Source organism: Mytilus edulis, chromosome 4 (assembly GCF_963676685.1).
Source record: "Mytilus edulis chromosome 4, xbMytEdul2.2, whole genome shotgun sequence".
NCBI classification, from domain to species: Eukaryota; Metazoa; Mollusca; class Bivalvia; order Mytilida; family Mytilidae; genus Mytilus; species Mytilus edulis.
In genome coordinates this window covers 5240047-5256171 of record NC_092347.1, presented here as the reverse complement: position 1 = coordinate 5256171, position 16125 = coordinate 5240047, and the positions used below count along the sequence as shown (strand labels likewise).

Sequence of the window (16125 nt, the reverse complement as noted above, 5' to 3'; positions counted from 1 at the left end):
ACACCATAAGGAGTAAACGGAACAGAACACAATAGGAAATATACACCCAATAAGGAGCCAATGAAACATACACAAAAGGAATGTACACATCATAAGGAGGATTCTTTATATTTTAGTTCTGACAACATCAGAAAACTTATTAATAAATGGTATATATTATATATTTCAAAAATCAGAACTCAGTTACTTTCTCATTGTGATATTTAAATAATCTTGTTATAAAATGTTCTTGAAGTATTAATTTCATATTCTCTATATTAGCTCAAATTATAGATATTAATTGACAGTGCTTCGTAAGCCTTTGAAGGCTGGCTGATTGACTTTGTATCAATGTATATAAAATAAATGTTATATCAGGTTGCACTATAAATAAAAATATATATATAGAGAGAGAGGTCAATATAAGGTTAAAACAGCTATGGATAATATCAAGGTCTTATAATCGCCTCGAGTTAAGGAGAGATGTGGATAGATTTAACAAAGATAATCAAACATGGTCCAAGCTTAGTCTGTCCTGTCATGTATATTTAATTCCAAATAACTAGCATAACTTCTGCTGCATCAACATTGCAAGCAAGCTCAAAGCAGTTAACCTGCTAGTTTGAAATAATGTCGTTTCTACACTCCATTATGGATGGCTGTATTTGACTAATGATTTCAGTCAGTAATGCAACAATAGTAACCCAGGAATATACTTGTGCAAGTGCACAACATTTCAATGCACAAATCAAAAGAAATATAATTTTATTCTTTTGAAATTAATAATCATCACCAAATACTACCAGACATAATGATAGAACGGTATTATATATTATAATTAAAACCGTTCACGATAAGTCTATTGAGTAAAAAAAGTGGTGAGCTCCTTCTTCACGATCAGCTCTATTTATGTAATATCCCTCTTGTAAAAGTAATGAAAATATTGGGGTCATTGAAATCTGAGATGTCCCTGGAAACATGCGCATAATGAATAAAATAAGAAATTACACTCCATAAGGAGAAAACAGAACAGTAAGAAATGTACAGATCATAATTAAGGAGCCAACGCAACAAAGCACACTAAAAATTGTACACCTCATTAGGAGCCAACGGAACATAACACAATTAGAAATATACACTGCAGTAGGAGCTATCGGAACATAACTCAATATAAATGTACACACCATAAGAGGTAAACGGAACAGAACACAATAGGAAATATACACCCAATAAGGAGCCAATGAAACATACACAAAAGGAATGTACACATCATAAGGAGTCAACGGTTCAGAACACAAAAAGAATTGTTTACATCATAAGGAGCCAACGGTTCAGAACACAAAAAGAAATTTACACATCATTATAAGTTAACGGAACAGAACACAAAAAGAAATGTACTCATCGTAATTTACATATCATATGGAGCCAACGGAATATAACCAAAACAAATTAAAAAAATTTACACAGCATAAGTAGCCAACGAAACAGAACATACTAAGAAATGTCACACCATAAAATGCTACATCATTTTTAAAGAACGAAAAAAGAACAATCAGGAAGAAAAAGTGGTTATGAGAATTTTCATTAGATATTTATAAACCAATAAAAAGACATGGTTGTGTTTTATGTGTTTGAATCCTCACAATACTTATTTTATATCGACTTATATATACTTCTGTTTACTGTCAACCAAAGTTAATAGTAAGTGTTGTCTTAATATGAGATTTATTATTGATATGATAATAACTCATCATATGGTGTGTTTCTTTGTTGACTAAACATTGTTACTATAATTGAATCTTGGAATCTGGATATATTTATATCACAAAAACATAACCGTTAGTTTTGGTGCAAATCAGACAAGGAATCCCACTTTCGAGGGACAGAAGGAAATCCACTTTCGAGGGACAGAAGGAATCCCACTTTCGAGAGACAGAAGGAATCCCACTTTTGAGGGACAAAAGGAATCCCACTTTCAAGGGACAGAAGGAATCCCACTTTCGAGGGACAAAAGGAATCCCACTTTCGAGGGACAAAAGGAATCCCAACTTTCGAGGGACAATTAAAAGGAATCACACTTTCAAGGGACAGAAGGAATCCCACTTTCAAGGGACAAAAGGAATCCCACTTTCGAGGGACAAAAGGAATCCCACTTTCGAGGGACAGAAGGAATCCCACTTTCGAGGGACAAAAGGAATCCAACTTTCGAGGGACAAAAGGAATCCCACTTTCGAGGGACAAAAGGAATCCCACTTTCAAGGGACAGAAGGAATCCCACTTTCAAGGGACAAAAGGAATCCCACTTTCGAGGGACACAAGGAATCCCACTTTCGAGGGACAAAAGGAATCTCACTTTCAAGGGACAGAAGGAATACCACTCTCGAGGAACAAAAGGAATCCCACTTTCAAGGGACAGAAGGAATCCCACTTTCAAGGTACAAAAGGAATCCCACTTTCGAGGGACAAAATGAATCCCACTTTCGAGGGACAAAAGGAATCCCACTTTCGAGGGACAAAAGGAATCCCACTTCCGAGGGACAGAAGGAGTCCCACATTCGAGGGATTACAGTTGATTCTAGTCAGCCATTCAAGATGGCAAAGAAAAATATTTTATAAATATCAGATATATATTTAATTTGCAAAATGTTTAAAGATAACAAAATCTTGTTTATCTAAACCTAAGAAATTAAAAAAAAAAAGTGATGATCAAACTCTTATTCCTTTTATTTATCTGTGATGACAAAAAATAAATAAAAATAGATGTCACAATTGAACACAAAGTAACATAATTCTTTCTAAAACACACGAAAATAGACAAAACATTTAGCTCATTATTTTTTTTTTATTGAGAATATGTCAATAAGATAGGACCCCAACGCAGCAAACATAGGTAAACAACATCTAGTGGTCGATATGAGATCTTCATCAACCGAAAAGCGCCAATACAATATATTATGTATGCCTTTATTAGTTACAATTATAGAAAGCTGTGAATATACTATCAAATTAAAGATATGCCACCAAGACCAAACTACCTAATACACATTATTCTTGTTACATATATAATAACGTGAGCTTTTTTTTTTTTTTTAACTTTTAAGTGAATAACATCCAGCTCACAATGGTCAATTTTGTTGATTCTCGATTTGATTTGTACGGTCAATTTTGAAACTATCTTTAGCTCGTTCAGATCATTGGTGACATCATCTTGAATATAACATTATGTACTAGTAATAGAAAAATCCAACCTTTAATCATTGTGTTCTAGTAAATACATTTTTGTTGTTGCTTTCTGTGATATTATTCTACGTGTTTTATGGTTGGTTTTAAATTTTGCCGGGTAACCTCTCTAATCCTCTCTGTCCAATTAAATCAATAAACCCGGTTCATTTGATAAAAGGACAAGAGTCATGAAAATCCTAAAAAATGTGGAGGGAAAAATGTGTCAGAAAGGGGTTTACGAAATAGAAAATACTAAGCAAAAAAAAAAAAGAATAGAGAAAAATGGGCGAACATTATAAAGGATAGATAAATATTACATGAAGGAAAGCCTGAGGCGAAAACAAACGTACAACGCTATGGCAAAACATAGAAAAAGATTAAAGGTAAAATAATAGTATACCAAACACAACATGGAAAAGTATACGCTGAGCAACACACCGCAAAATAAACCTGGAGTGATTTCAGGTGCTCCGGAAGGGTAAACCGATGATATTCCCCTCCACATACGATACCGTTGTTTTGCTTATGTAAGAACAAAACTGCCGACAAATCTAATTTGGTAGGTCTTATTAAAGGAAAAGAGGATTGTGGTTACAACAATCGGGACATATCCTTTTAACACAGATATTCCATAACGGTCAATCAACTCGTAATGGCGTCAGTAAAACTTTAAAGTTAGAATAGAGACCATGATAGACATTGTATTATACCATTTATCGATAATTTAGTGCAAAGCTTTTAACCAAAAACCGAAGAGCTGTTTAGCCTAATTGTAAACCTTTCCTCCGTGCTTTGCTTTCCGATCCTGCTTACTGAAACAATTACATAACTTCCAATTTCAGTAGCGGTGAATGATGTAGAATCTTGAGGCAACACAGTAACAAGACCAAAAACTTCCGCTATGAAATGGAAAATTGCCCACGATCTCACATGACCACTTGTATCTGGGGTCCAAAAAACGTTATATCCATGTGTTTTAACATTTGACGGTTTCGGTGGGTTAGGGCAGGACAGCCATGGCATTTCGGGTGTAAGAGCGGGTGAGGTATATACATTTGCATGAAAAACGTCACTCATTCCGTGCATATTCCCCACGAAAATTTTTGCACTAAAATGGATATTTCCAAAACTTTTCCGACTATCTCTTGAACGAGATATTTGGACCTGCCTTACCAGCTCATTGGGAGACCAGTGTTTGACAAGCACAGCGGAGGCATAATTTGAGGTGTAAACATGATGTTGATGAGTGTTTTGGTCTAACCACCAATCCAAAAGTGCAGGATAACTTTGAGCAGGAGGGTCTATTTGCCAATACAGTTGTGGTGCAACATAGTCAAGCCAGCCTTCTTTGAACCATTTTCGCGAATCCGCATACAATGATGTGAAGGAGTTAAATCCATGTATGCCATGAGGGTAACCGGGTTGCCATATACCAAAAGGGCTAATGCCAAACTTGACATACGGCTTGATAGTTTTGATACGCGTCGACAAATGTTGTATTAACGTATTGATATTGTTACGCCGCCAGTCAGTCAGTCCCAAATTACCACCACTTTGTTTGTATGATGAGTAAGTATGAGAGTCTGGAAAGTCTGTGCCTGAAACTGGATAAGGATAAAAATAATCATCTATGTGAACTCCGTCAATGTCATATCTGGTTACCACATCAAGAAATACTTTAATAGCGTGATCCTGAATTACACTGGCCCCTGGGTCCATCCATAAATCATGACCATACTTGTACACGTACTGTGGATAGATATGAGCAATGTGATTTTGAGCTAAACCGACACTCGAATTACTTCCTGACCGCGCCCTGTACGGATTAAACCAAGCATGCACTTCAAAGTTTCTTTTATAAGCTTCAGTAATGGCAAATTCAAGTGGATCGTAGAACGGAGACGGTGCTTTCCCTTGTTCTCCCGTTAAGTAGTAACTCCATGGTTCTAGTTTTGAGCTGTATAATGCATCACCGGCCGGGCGAACTTGTAATACAATTGCATTGAAATTAAGTTTCTGTAATTTGTCTAGTAGGTTTATCAGTTCGTTTTTCTGTTGGTTTGTTGTTAAATGTCGAGAAGAAGGCCAATCAATATTCGCTACTGTTGCTACAAAGGCACCTCTAAACTCCCTGACAGGCCAATACGAATCATCTGTAAGGATATAAAAGAATTATAGTTTTACTTTCACCTTCATAGAACACAATGAACACACTTTGTGATGGTCAACCCCGACTGGGGATACAAACATTTATTGAATTCTTAGATTATTTGAATTAAATTTTGATTGATTTGTGCATGCTTTTTTTTAAATCAATCTTTTTATTTTGTATTTCTTGAAAAACAAATTTTCTTTCGAAAGGTAAAAAAAGTTAGATTCATCACAAAAAAATATATAAAGAATACGACTCTGTTTGATTGAGGCTTAAAAAGTTTGTCTTTTTAAGATTTATGTGTTTGACTTGGCTAAAGTGGTGGGTTTTGTTATAGTCAACACATCTCTGGTCAAATAGCATAAACCAACCAAACTTGAAGTTTCCCTGAAAGTGAAATTGTATCTCATTGTGGCTCGTAGAAAAGGGTATTATACATATATTTATTTCAGTGTTCCTATAAAAAAACATTTGTGCGAAATTTCCATATGTACATTTTCTATATCATACTGGAACCTACCCGAGTAAACCAGCACTGGTAACAAAATCAATAGTCCAAACATCTGAAAAACAAAATAAGTTTATATTATAGTGTTATTTACTGGCTGTTTCTGTATTGGCACTGGTATAGATTCAAGGTTTGCTGTATTGGCCTCGAGACCCGTAGGGTCGAGGGCCAATACAGCTGACCGAGAATCTATACCAGTGCCAATACAGAAACAGCCAGTTCATAACACTTTTATTAAATGATAATAAGAGAATTAAAAACCGGAAGTGAACGTCCCGTATTAGCCCATGGGCCAATACAGCTTTTTTCCCGCTTTTTTCCGTATTGGCCCTCGTTTTTTCCGTTTCAAAACTTTAAGACATTACAAAACATTGCACATCATTTAACCTGTTTATTTTATGACTTTAATTCAAAAAATATTATACAAATGTTTTTATGCATAACGATACTTTCAGAGTTAAGTAATGGCGTAATAAAATTGAAAACCGGAAGTGAACGTCCTGTAGGGCTAATACGGTTTTTTTCCGTATTGGCCCTGTTCGAAGAGCAATATTAAATCTTGATTTATATCGACAGTGAAACGTTTTTAGTATTGCACATGCTGATTTATCCGTATTAGGGCTTATTTGCTCATATCATTTAATAATATAGTGTTATTAACTGGCTGTTTCTGTATTGGCACTGGTATAGATTCAAGGTTTGCTGTATTGGCCCTCGACCCTACGGGTCTCGAGGCCAATACAGCAAACCTTGAATCTACGGGTCTCGAGGCCAATACAGCAAACCTTGAATCTATACCAGTGCCAATACAGAAACAGCCAGTTAATAACACTATAATACACATCGTTTTATATTGAAAAACACGTTATTTTATATTTGTCATTTTGGGGGCTTTTATAGCTGCTTGTTTTGGTATAGGTGTTACTTATTGTTGAAGGTCGTACGATGACCTATTGAATACATATGTTACTTTCTGTGTCATTTGATCTCTTGTGAAGAATTCACTCATTAACAATCATACTACATCTTCTTTTTTCATATTAAGCAGTTGCTTAATTGTATAATCTATGAATCTTTATAATTGCTGACAAATTTTAAATGTACTCTCAACCGGTCAACAACAGCCCCTATCGAATCTTCACAATTCTAAGGATACACTTTTGACCAGAGCTTCTGCTCAGTGCCTTTTCTCATGTAACCATACCCCGGTTAGATAGCTGAATAATAAAGTAACTATTTGTGTGATGCAGGTAAAAGAATCAACAGTTTGTTTACTGCGATAACCATACCGAGTAAATATTATATACAGATATGTCATTTTAAGGAGGGGTATTTGGCAAAATAACCGGTTAAGAAATGTCCAGAGACGTTAGGCGAGGGAAATTTGTGTACCTTGAAACCGGTAGTTTTGGTAAATACCCCTGGTAAGCATAATTTAAATTTTTAATTCCACCGAATGTGTAAAAGAAAATCTCAATATATAGACTTTTTGTGAAAAATACCATTTCTCTAATCTTATCAAAATACAACATTATTTCATAAGGTGGAATTATATCGAAAATCACAACGAAATGGGATTTTAATTAGTTTACCTTCAAATAAATATACATTCAGTTGTATTTCATTACTTATTTAGTACATCTGAAGCGTGTTACTTATGTGGTTGTTGTACTATGGAAACATGAAAATGCTATGCATGCTTCTCTAATACAGGTTGCTATATAGATAAGTAATATAGTCTTTCCTTGTGACATATTTAGCCAGTACAAAAATAAGCTTCAGAATCCCCGGCAAAAACAATTAAAAAACAAAACAAGACAAAAGCAAAAGCAAACAAACTAGTATATCCTGCTATTTATTTTTATAGTTACTCCACGAGGACGCGGTGTGTCAGTGTAAGATCTAAAACTGACACAACAAGTCCGAATGGGATAACTATTTTACATCCCAGCTGTTTTAGATTATACGAAAAACCATTTACAATTCATAAAATCTAGTAAAGAACGCCACACAACCATTATAATATAATTTATATATTACTATGTGATGTATACCCTTTATAACCCCGAACACGATGAGTAGATATCAAATAATGTCAACTCGCCCAGTGGCCAATCGGCCCACATTATATCGCCACTTTATAAAACAAATCGCCCCAATCTTGTTAACCGACTCACCCCACTTTTGAAAAAAATGTAAAATCAAATTCAACAATCAATCTGACAACTCACTTATTAACGAAAAGTGTTTAAACCCCACTGAATAAAGTTCTACCAACTCGCCCCATTTATAAAAATATCTTGCTTCCTTTAAGTATGTTAATTTTCTGATAATCTAGTCGTCCTGGTGTAGTGGTATGTGTCGTGGCTTGATATGCTATAGATCTTGAGTTCGAATCCCAGCATGTACACTGGATTTTTTCTACGTGAATTTTGATAGATAAAATTGAGAAAGGAAATGGTGAATATGTCAAAGCGACAACCATCCGACCATAGAGCAAACAACAGCCGAAGGCAACCAATGGGTCTTCAATGTAGCGAGAATTCCCGCACCCGTAGGTGTCCTTCAGCTGGCCCCTAAAATATGCATAATAGTACAGTGATAATGGACGTCATACTAAACTCCGAATTATACACAAGAAACTAAAATTTAAAATCATACAAGACTAACAAAGGCCAGAGGCTCCTGACTTGGGACAGGCGCAAAATTGCGGCGGGGTTAAACATGTTTATGAGATCTCAACCCTCCCCCTATACCTCTAGCCAATGTAGAAAAGTAAAAGAATAACAATACGTACATTAAAATTCAGTTCAAGAGAAGTCCGAGTCTGATGTCAAAAGATGTAACAAAAGAAAATAAATAAAATGACAATAATACATAAATAACAACAGACTACTAGCAGTTAACTGACATGCCAGCTCCAGACCTCAATTAAACTGATTGAAAGATTATGTCTTCATCATATGAATATCAGGTACAATCCCTCCCGTTAGGGGTTTAGTATCATACTATCATAAAATATATGAGAAGAACATAACCCGTGTCATGCCAACAACTAGTCTTTTCTGTATAATTAATTATAAGTTTTATAGTGGATTTGACATTCCCGCCAAAATGTTACAGAACAAAGGAAAGCATGCATAACAAAGAAACTCAAACTAGGGTGATCTGGTAGGGGTGATCCGGCTCAGATCATCCCTGTTAAAACAAAGGAGAGCCGGATCACATAATTAATAATTTAAAGGGTCCAGGTAAAAGCAAAAAGAACAATAGTGTATTTAACCCCATGTTTAAAATTGCTAAACAACTGGGCCAAGAACGTTTTAGTTTGACCTTAAAATCAATAGCGTTCATTCGGAGAACGTGCTTACATTGATTAAAGCGAGTTATATTTGGAAGGAATATGATTGTCCAACAGATGAAAATTGAGCTAGCTAGCCTATCCAGTGGCAAATCGGTAATTAGATATCATAAATCATATTTGTCATATAATATAATAACGAGATCTCTGACAAAAACATGAACAATGATGATAGATCACGATATGGTATCTGTAAACTGTAGTAAAAGTCATCTTACCTGTACCAGTGACTGACCCTCAGTCTGTATGTCTTATCTACTATACCTGGGAACAGTATATATATATAGATATATGTTCCTGACTATACTTATCATTTTAACGACTAACTTGCTTGAACTTAATTGTAAGCTAATTAATTTTGTCATATAGACGATACTTAGTATTTCTGTTATAGATAATGTATATTTTTTAGGTTTTTCTTGTCGTAGAAAAGAAAAACCTTAAAATATACATTATCATAGCCAGAAATTAGTAGTGGTTTTGCTAATTAATATTCATAATATGTAAATGAGAATTGTACCACGTGATAGTACTTTGAACTGGACTGGCTTGATAGGCTTGATATCATTAAAATCTTTAAAACACGAATATTATAAGTTGCCCGTCACAGAGTCCTTATTTACAATCACTTTGATATTTCCGTAAAGTTGTCAGGCGGTCAAAATCAAAACAATGAACGCGAATTTAGTGAATTTTTCGTGCTTTCGTGAGTTTATTCTTCTTGAAATAGTGACATTTTAATTTTTCGTGGGAACCTAGAGTTCAACGACTACACATACAAGGTTTGGACTTGCTTATTCTTTGGAAATTCAAGTTTCATATTTCACCCCGGCAACCTGTTTTTGTAATGACCTTGTAAGCCAATTTTCAACACGAAGTTTGCAAATTTGACGTTTCAGCCATTTTCTCCTGTATTTTACACTGCAATGTTAAAAGCCTCTCGCTTCGATTTATAAAATAGCTCAGGAACCTGTATTTTTGCAACAACTGTCATTATGTTTCGTTTAAATGGTGTATATTGTTGTGTATATTCATTTTCTGCCCCGGCAACCTGTCTATCACTTAAATTAAAAATAAAACAGACATTTTTTTCAAAATTCCCTATCATTTTAATGTAATTTCCGTGACCCGTATCCGATTTCTTTAGTATAATATTCAAATAAGCAAAGTGGCGTTGATTTCTGGATATGATCTGACTTATATACAGTCAACAAAATATTATTTTTTATCAAGATTTGCAAAATATATTATCCTATTTTACCGACGTAAAAATTTTAATTATTATCCATACACAATAAAAATATTACTGTAACTGCACGAAGAAAGACCCAACTTCATTGTTACCATCCGATAACGGTGTATGACAAATGTAAGTAATTTATTGTACCAACTTAGTTTATAGAAAAGGGAAGGGGTATGTTTTTTTATAATCACACACGAGTATGTTAAATCTGGCTTTAGTTTATGAAATTCGACATTACAATTCATTTCACATACAAAAATATATATGACAATGTTTCTGTATTCACTGTATTGTAGTGATAAATTAACAAAATTTCACGTTATTTGCTTCTAAAACCAAAATGCTGGCAAATTGCAATGACGATTTCTTTTACACCTATCATCGATTGAACTTTAAAAAATAAATTCCCTGATCGGCAAAAAAAAACAAACTATCAGACGAATATAATTTTGAAGTAAATTATAGATTGCATTTTTTTATCAAGGAAAATAATGACCTCGCACAGGTCATTATTTTGTGCCTTGGAGCACATTTAATTGAAACATGGAATCGTCAAGGTTGATTCTGAAAAATAGTTACCTATCGTTCTGTGTACCTGTATCAAGGGGGAAATCTAAGTCATCACGCAGGGTGTCGGCGATTGAAATTGGACCACCATCTTGTCGCTTCAAGGTAAGAATTTTACTTATTATGCCAGTTATATGAGGGTTATGATTATACAAAATAGTCCCACAAAGACTATATACAGTAGGAAAATAAATGAACCATCGCTCAATATTATTGGTTATCTCAATTTTGCAAACACTTCGATACCAGTTTTAGGAATTAGGTCAAACATGCAGGATGATATCGGCAAAATTTTTCATAACAACATCTTGATTATCAAGAACCGCCTACTTTATCAACAAATGAAAACGTCCGATTCTTTATTGTACTCTGGAAAATACTTGTTACTCACAAATATCCGTCATTATGGTCGAAAAACGTCTTATTTAAAAAAAAAATGGAAAAAGGATGTCGGCAACACATCGAATATCGAAGGATGTCGGGGACACATCATAAACTATTTTTAACATATATATGTTATTCAACATGTGACTAGATCTAATTTCTTATTTTTTCAGATGAAAATGGTCATGACAAGACGCAAATCAAACTTAAACTTGTGCAGGCGGAAACGATCGCGAATACAACCTGATGTTGACCAGCCGACCAGATCGCCATCCGTAAAAAAATCAAAACCATGCAAATCCTCATTTGTCATCAAAATAAAAACGCATGCCAAAAATATTAAGTTTCACCTAATGTTAATTACTGAAGAAATTTCAACAAAACCGTCAGTAAACTTGAGCAAAGGTCACGATAGAGGACTAACAGGGCCATGCATATTGTTTGCAGATCAACTTCAAAACGACATGTTACATGAAATGGAACATGAAATAAAGGATCCCCGAAAAAAATGACAGACTGCAAGAATTGATAGCACTTACTCCTGCAGTTATTACAGTTCTTAATCAAAACAATTGTGCTGATTCCATCGTTAATTTCTTCAAGGTTGTATCAGACGAAAAATTTCCCCTCGACAATATTGCGTTTCTCTTATGGATTGAATTAGTTAACTTTTTCGGCACTTCAAATACTTGCGAAATGCGTTACATGGACAGTACAGAAAAGTTTTGGAAACTTGGATGGATATAATTTGGCAGCAAGTTTGTTCGATTCATGATGGGGTTCAAAAATACTTCGCAAATTACGTTTGGTGAAACTGTGAAAGGTTCCTTCAATACAACTGAAGCAGATATAAACTTTGCAGTTCCAGATATCAAAATTCTCAGAAACTTTTAACCATATAACTCTACGAAAAACATAAATACGTGAACCTGTAATCTTCACTGGCATTATGCATGATATCGCCAATTCCCCACAGGATACTTCAGCATGCTTATCATTCGATGGAAAGAAACTAAAACAAGGTTTAAGTGGAACACTTGGTGATATCAATCTTCTTTGATTTAATAAAGTAGTGTGTCCCCGACATCCTTCGATATTCGATGTGTTGCCGACATCCTTTTTCCATTTTTGTTTTTTAAATAAGACGTTTTTCGACCATAATGACGGATATTTGTGAGTAACAAGTATTTTTCAGAGTACAATAAAGAATTCGGACATGTTCATTTGTTGATAAAGTAGGCGGTTCTTAATAATCAAGATGTTGTTATTGAAAATTTTGCCGATATCCTGCATGTTTGACCTTATTCCTAAAACTGGAATCGAAGTGGTTGCAAAATTGAGATAACCAATAATATTAAGCGATGGCTTATTTATTTTCCTACTTTATATAGTCTTTGTGGAACTATTTTGTATAATCATAACCCTGGCATAATAAGTAATTTACATTCGCTTTTTATTGATTTTGCTATTTTCTATTTAAAAAATCAATAAATTAAGGGACAGAAGAATTCGGTTTATAATAAATGAAGCAATATTCAATACAGGTACACATCTGTTCATGCCATAAAAGCAGTCTTGTAATCCTTTCATTTTGATTTCGTTTGATAAGTTACACAATGATATTATGATATATGCTGTGATCGAATTTTTTTCTAAGCAGCCTTCAATATAGAATACAATCTCCCTCTTGAAGATAACCTTCATTAACAGAACTGGTATAATATTTGTACACTGTTTATTTTCAATTTTATTTACTTTGTGCTATATATAGAATGCCAATTGCACGGTTGTATTTGTCAACTATTGATTTATCATAGTCATTTCAATTAAAACTACATTCTTATCTTCGGAAAAATTGAAGAAAAATACAGAATCTGATACAAGTACCAGAAAATAAAGTTAGTGAACAGGTAGAGTGAAATAACCTTTTAAAGGGTCATAACAATTGGGTTGATATATAATTTGAGTAACAGAGCTAAAAAGGTTCCCGGTATACTACAAACGTTCAAACTTGAGATGTATTGGTTACTTGTGTTTTTTATAGTTTCATTTAAACATTTTTCAATTAAAATTTTGGCACAATAATTATTTTATATATTTTTTAGTATTCGAATTAAACGTAAACTGCAAATTAAGTGCTAGAAATATTTATGCCAATGTAAAAAACGTTAATAATGTAATACAAATAGACAGCAAAAACGAAATAAGATTTTAAAACATTGATAAAGAATTTTAATCTGCCTACCGAATCCCTGTGATGCTTAATAGCTAGTCTATACAAAATAAGATATTTTTGAAGGCAAAAAGAATCGTAATGATTGATACCAAATGGATAAATTTGTCGGTTTTCAAGAGCTAAATTGACAGCTCTTCATCCCTAAAATATAATTAATAACTGACCATCAGAGCCCAAATGATAAACACATTGATAACCATGGCAATAATTTTCACGAATGAAAACATTAGGTGGCGTGTTGGGGAAATGAGTGTTGAAGTAAAATCCAAAAAATGCACAAACACGTCTTTTACTTGTTTATTGTCTATCTTTTTTTTCTTTCTCTAGTTCTTTGAATTTTTAATTTCCCTAAATAAATGCCATAATATTAAATCTTTTGAACTTGGTTATTAGCAATTGTTTGCATGATCTATCATTTATTTTGTTTTATACTGTATACAAGGAGTAGACATTCTTAAATCTAATCCTTTTTTGCTTTTTATGTGATGATTCCAGAGAAGCTGTTTTGTTAAGCTTTTTTCTTGTAAAGCCAAGGACAAAAATAAAAAAAATTATCTACAATTTAAAGACACGAATGGCCTCAACCTTGACCAATATCATAAGTTATCTATACTATTAAACGAGAAGACCTCATTTTTGGTGTCGCTTCTCTTCTTTCCACAATAAATTAATCAACACGACTCTGTGTCCTATATGTACAGTGCATAGTCGCATTTGTCATTCATTCATATGATTATTCAGATTGAGTTATTTTGGGAGAAAAACGAGAAAAAGGCATCCGGATATTGTCCCGTCATTGGACGGAATTTTAAGTCAGATTATACTTCCGGTTTGCGTTTTTCTGTATACTTTGAACAAACAAATAGTACGAATAAAGTGTATTTTAATTCTGTTCAGAGTTTATTAAATGGAGAGGGTCTGCATACTATGTCAATTGACCACCATGGATCGATTACTAAACTAAGAATTGAAAGTAAATACACTTTATTTATATAGTAAGATACAGATAAGCGCTAAAATTATTCATGTGAACTTTTGATACCTTTTCTGAAATTCTCCATTCATTAAATATTTTACAAAATTCATTGATTACAAAAAAAAAAGATGTGGTATGATTGCCATGTTGAGACAACTCTCCACAAGAGACCAAAATTAACGACTATGGTCACCGGACGGCCTTCAACAACGACCAAAGCCCATACCGCATACTCAGCTTTAAAAGGCCCCGAAATGACGATGTAAAAAAATTCAAACGAGAAAACTAGCGGCCTTATTTATGTACAAAAAAGGAACGAAAAACAAATATGTAAAACACAAACAAACGACAACCACTGAACTACAGGCTCCTTACTTAAATGTATGTTCATATTGAAATTGATAGAAAACCAAAAATTGGGAATTTTGGAAATGAAGGAGGAGGTATAAAACTTCTAACAACACTTTACATACTTTTAACTCCGCTCTGAATGCCCGCGATTTCGCGGGTGTGTTCTAGTCAATAATGGATAGACAACGACTTCATGCATGGATATGACCAGAACATGTTGGTGATCTCGAATGGTCTAGCTTCTGCCTTACCTACATGGTAAATGATTTAATAGCAAACATGTTGTTAACTTTGAAGTATCATATGACTTTTATTTCCTTATTCTTATTTGGTATTCTCTTGTTTTATTATGAAGATAGACTATATAGAGTTCCTAAATATTTTACATGGTTTACCTGATACATTTGTAATGTAATCGACAATATGACTTCTAAAGTCCATATATATATATTTTTATTCTATAACTCATACATATTAATATCTTACCAAGCCATATGAGGAGCCAATCCAATGAATCCAGTCTTAGGTTAGGGGATGGTTGGAATCCCGCTAACATGTTTAACCCCGCCACATTATGTATGTATGTGCCTGTTCCAAGTAAAGCAGTTAATAAATCAAGAAGAAAGTGTCCTTGTAAATACAAAATGTAGATGTGTCCATCACAACAAATAACAATACTTATGGAAATGAAAGAATGTGTCTGAACTCACGAATTCCACAGCTCCAGCATCCCGTACGTAGGGTCACTGCATACGGAAAAATATCAGCGAACTGTTAAGACATTTTATCTTTCTCTCTTAAAAAGGAAAACTAATAAGATCCTTGTTAAGGATCAGATAGTCAAATCAGATAAATATAGTTTACCTGTAATAATGTAGTCAGCACTTCAGTGTTGACCTGAATATCAATTATATATGGTAATTTTTATAAACTTTGAAGTTTGATAAAACTTAGAATTTTTCGAAATACTAAGGATTTTTTTCATCCCAGGCATAGATTACCTTAGCCGTATTTGGCAAATTTTTTTGGAATTTTGCATTCTCAATGTTCTTCAATTTTGTACTTGTTTGGCTTTATAAATATTTTGATCTAAGCGTCACTGATGAGTCTTATGTGGACGAAACGCGCATCTGGCGTATTAAATTA

General features: G+C 33.9%; 1 protein-coding gene across 2 annotated transcripts; it reads right to left on the bottom strand.

The window, feature by feature from the left end:
* Window positions 1-3896: 3896 nt before the first annotated feature.
* Window positions 3897-15555, bottom strand: LOC139521674 (glycosyl hydrolase YngK-like). 2 transcript variants are annotated; one of them, XM_071315187.1, is made up of 3 exons: window positions 15466-15555; window positions 5874-5916; window positions 3897-5354 (listed from the first exon to the last, which is right to left on the bottom strand). In XM_071315187.1, the coding sequence occupies exons 2-3, from the start codon at window positions 5914-5916 to the stop codon at window positions 3940-3942; spliced, it is 1458 nt and encodes a 485-aa protein (XP_071171288.1). In that variant the 5' UTR covers window positions 15466-15555; the 3' UTR covers window positions 3897-3939. The 2 variants fall into 2 exon arrangements, with proteins under 2 accessions (XP_071171288.1, XP_071171287.1); XM_071315186.1 differs by lacking the exon at window positions 15466-15555 and adding an exon at window positions 9441-9506.
* Window positions 15556-16125: the final 570 nt, after the last annotated feature.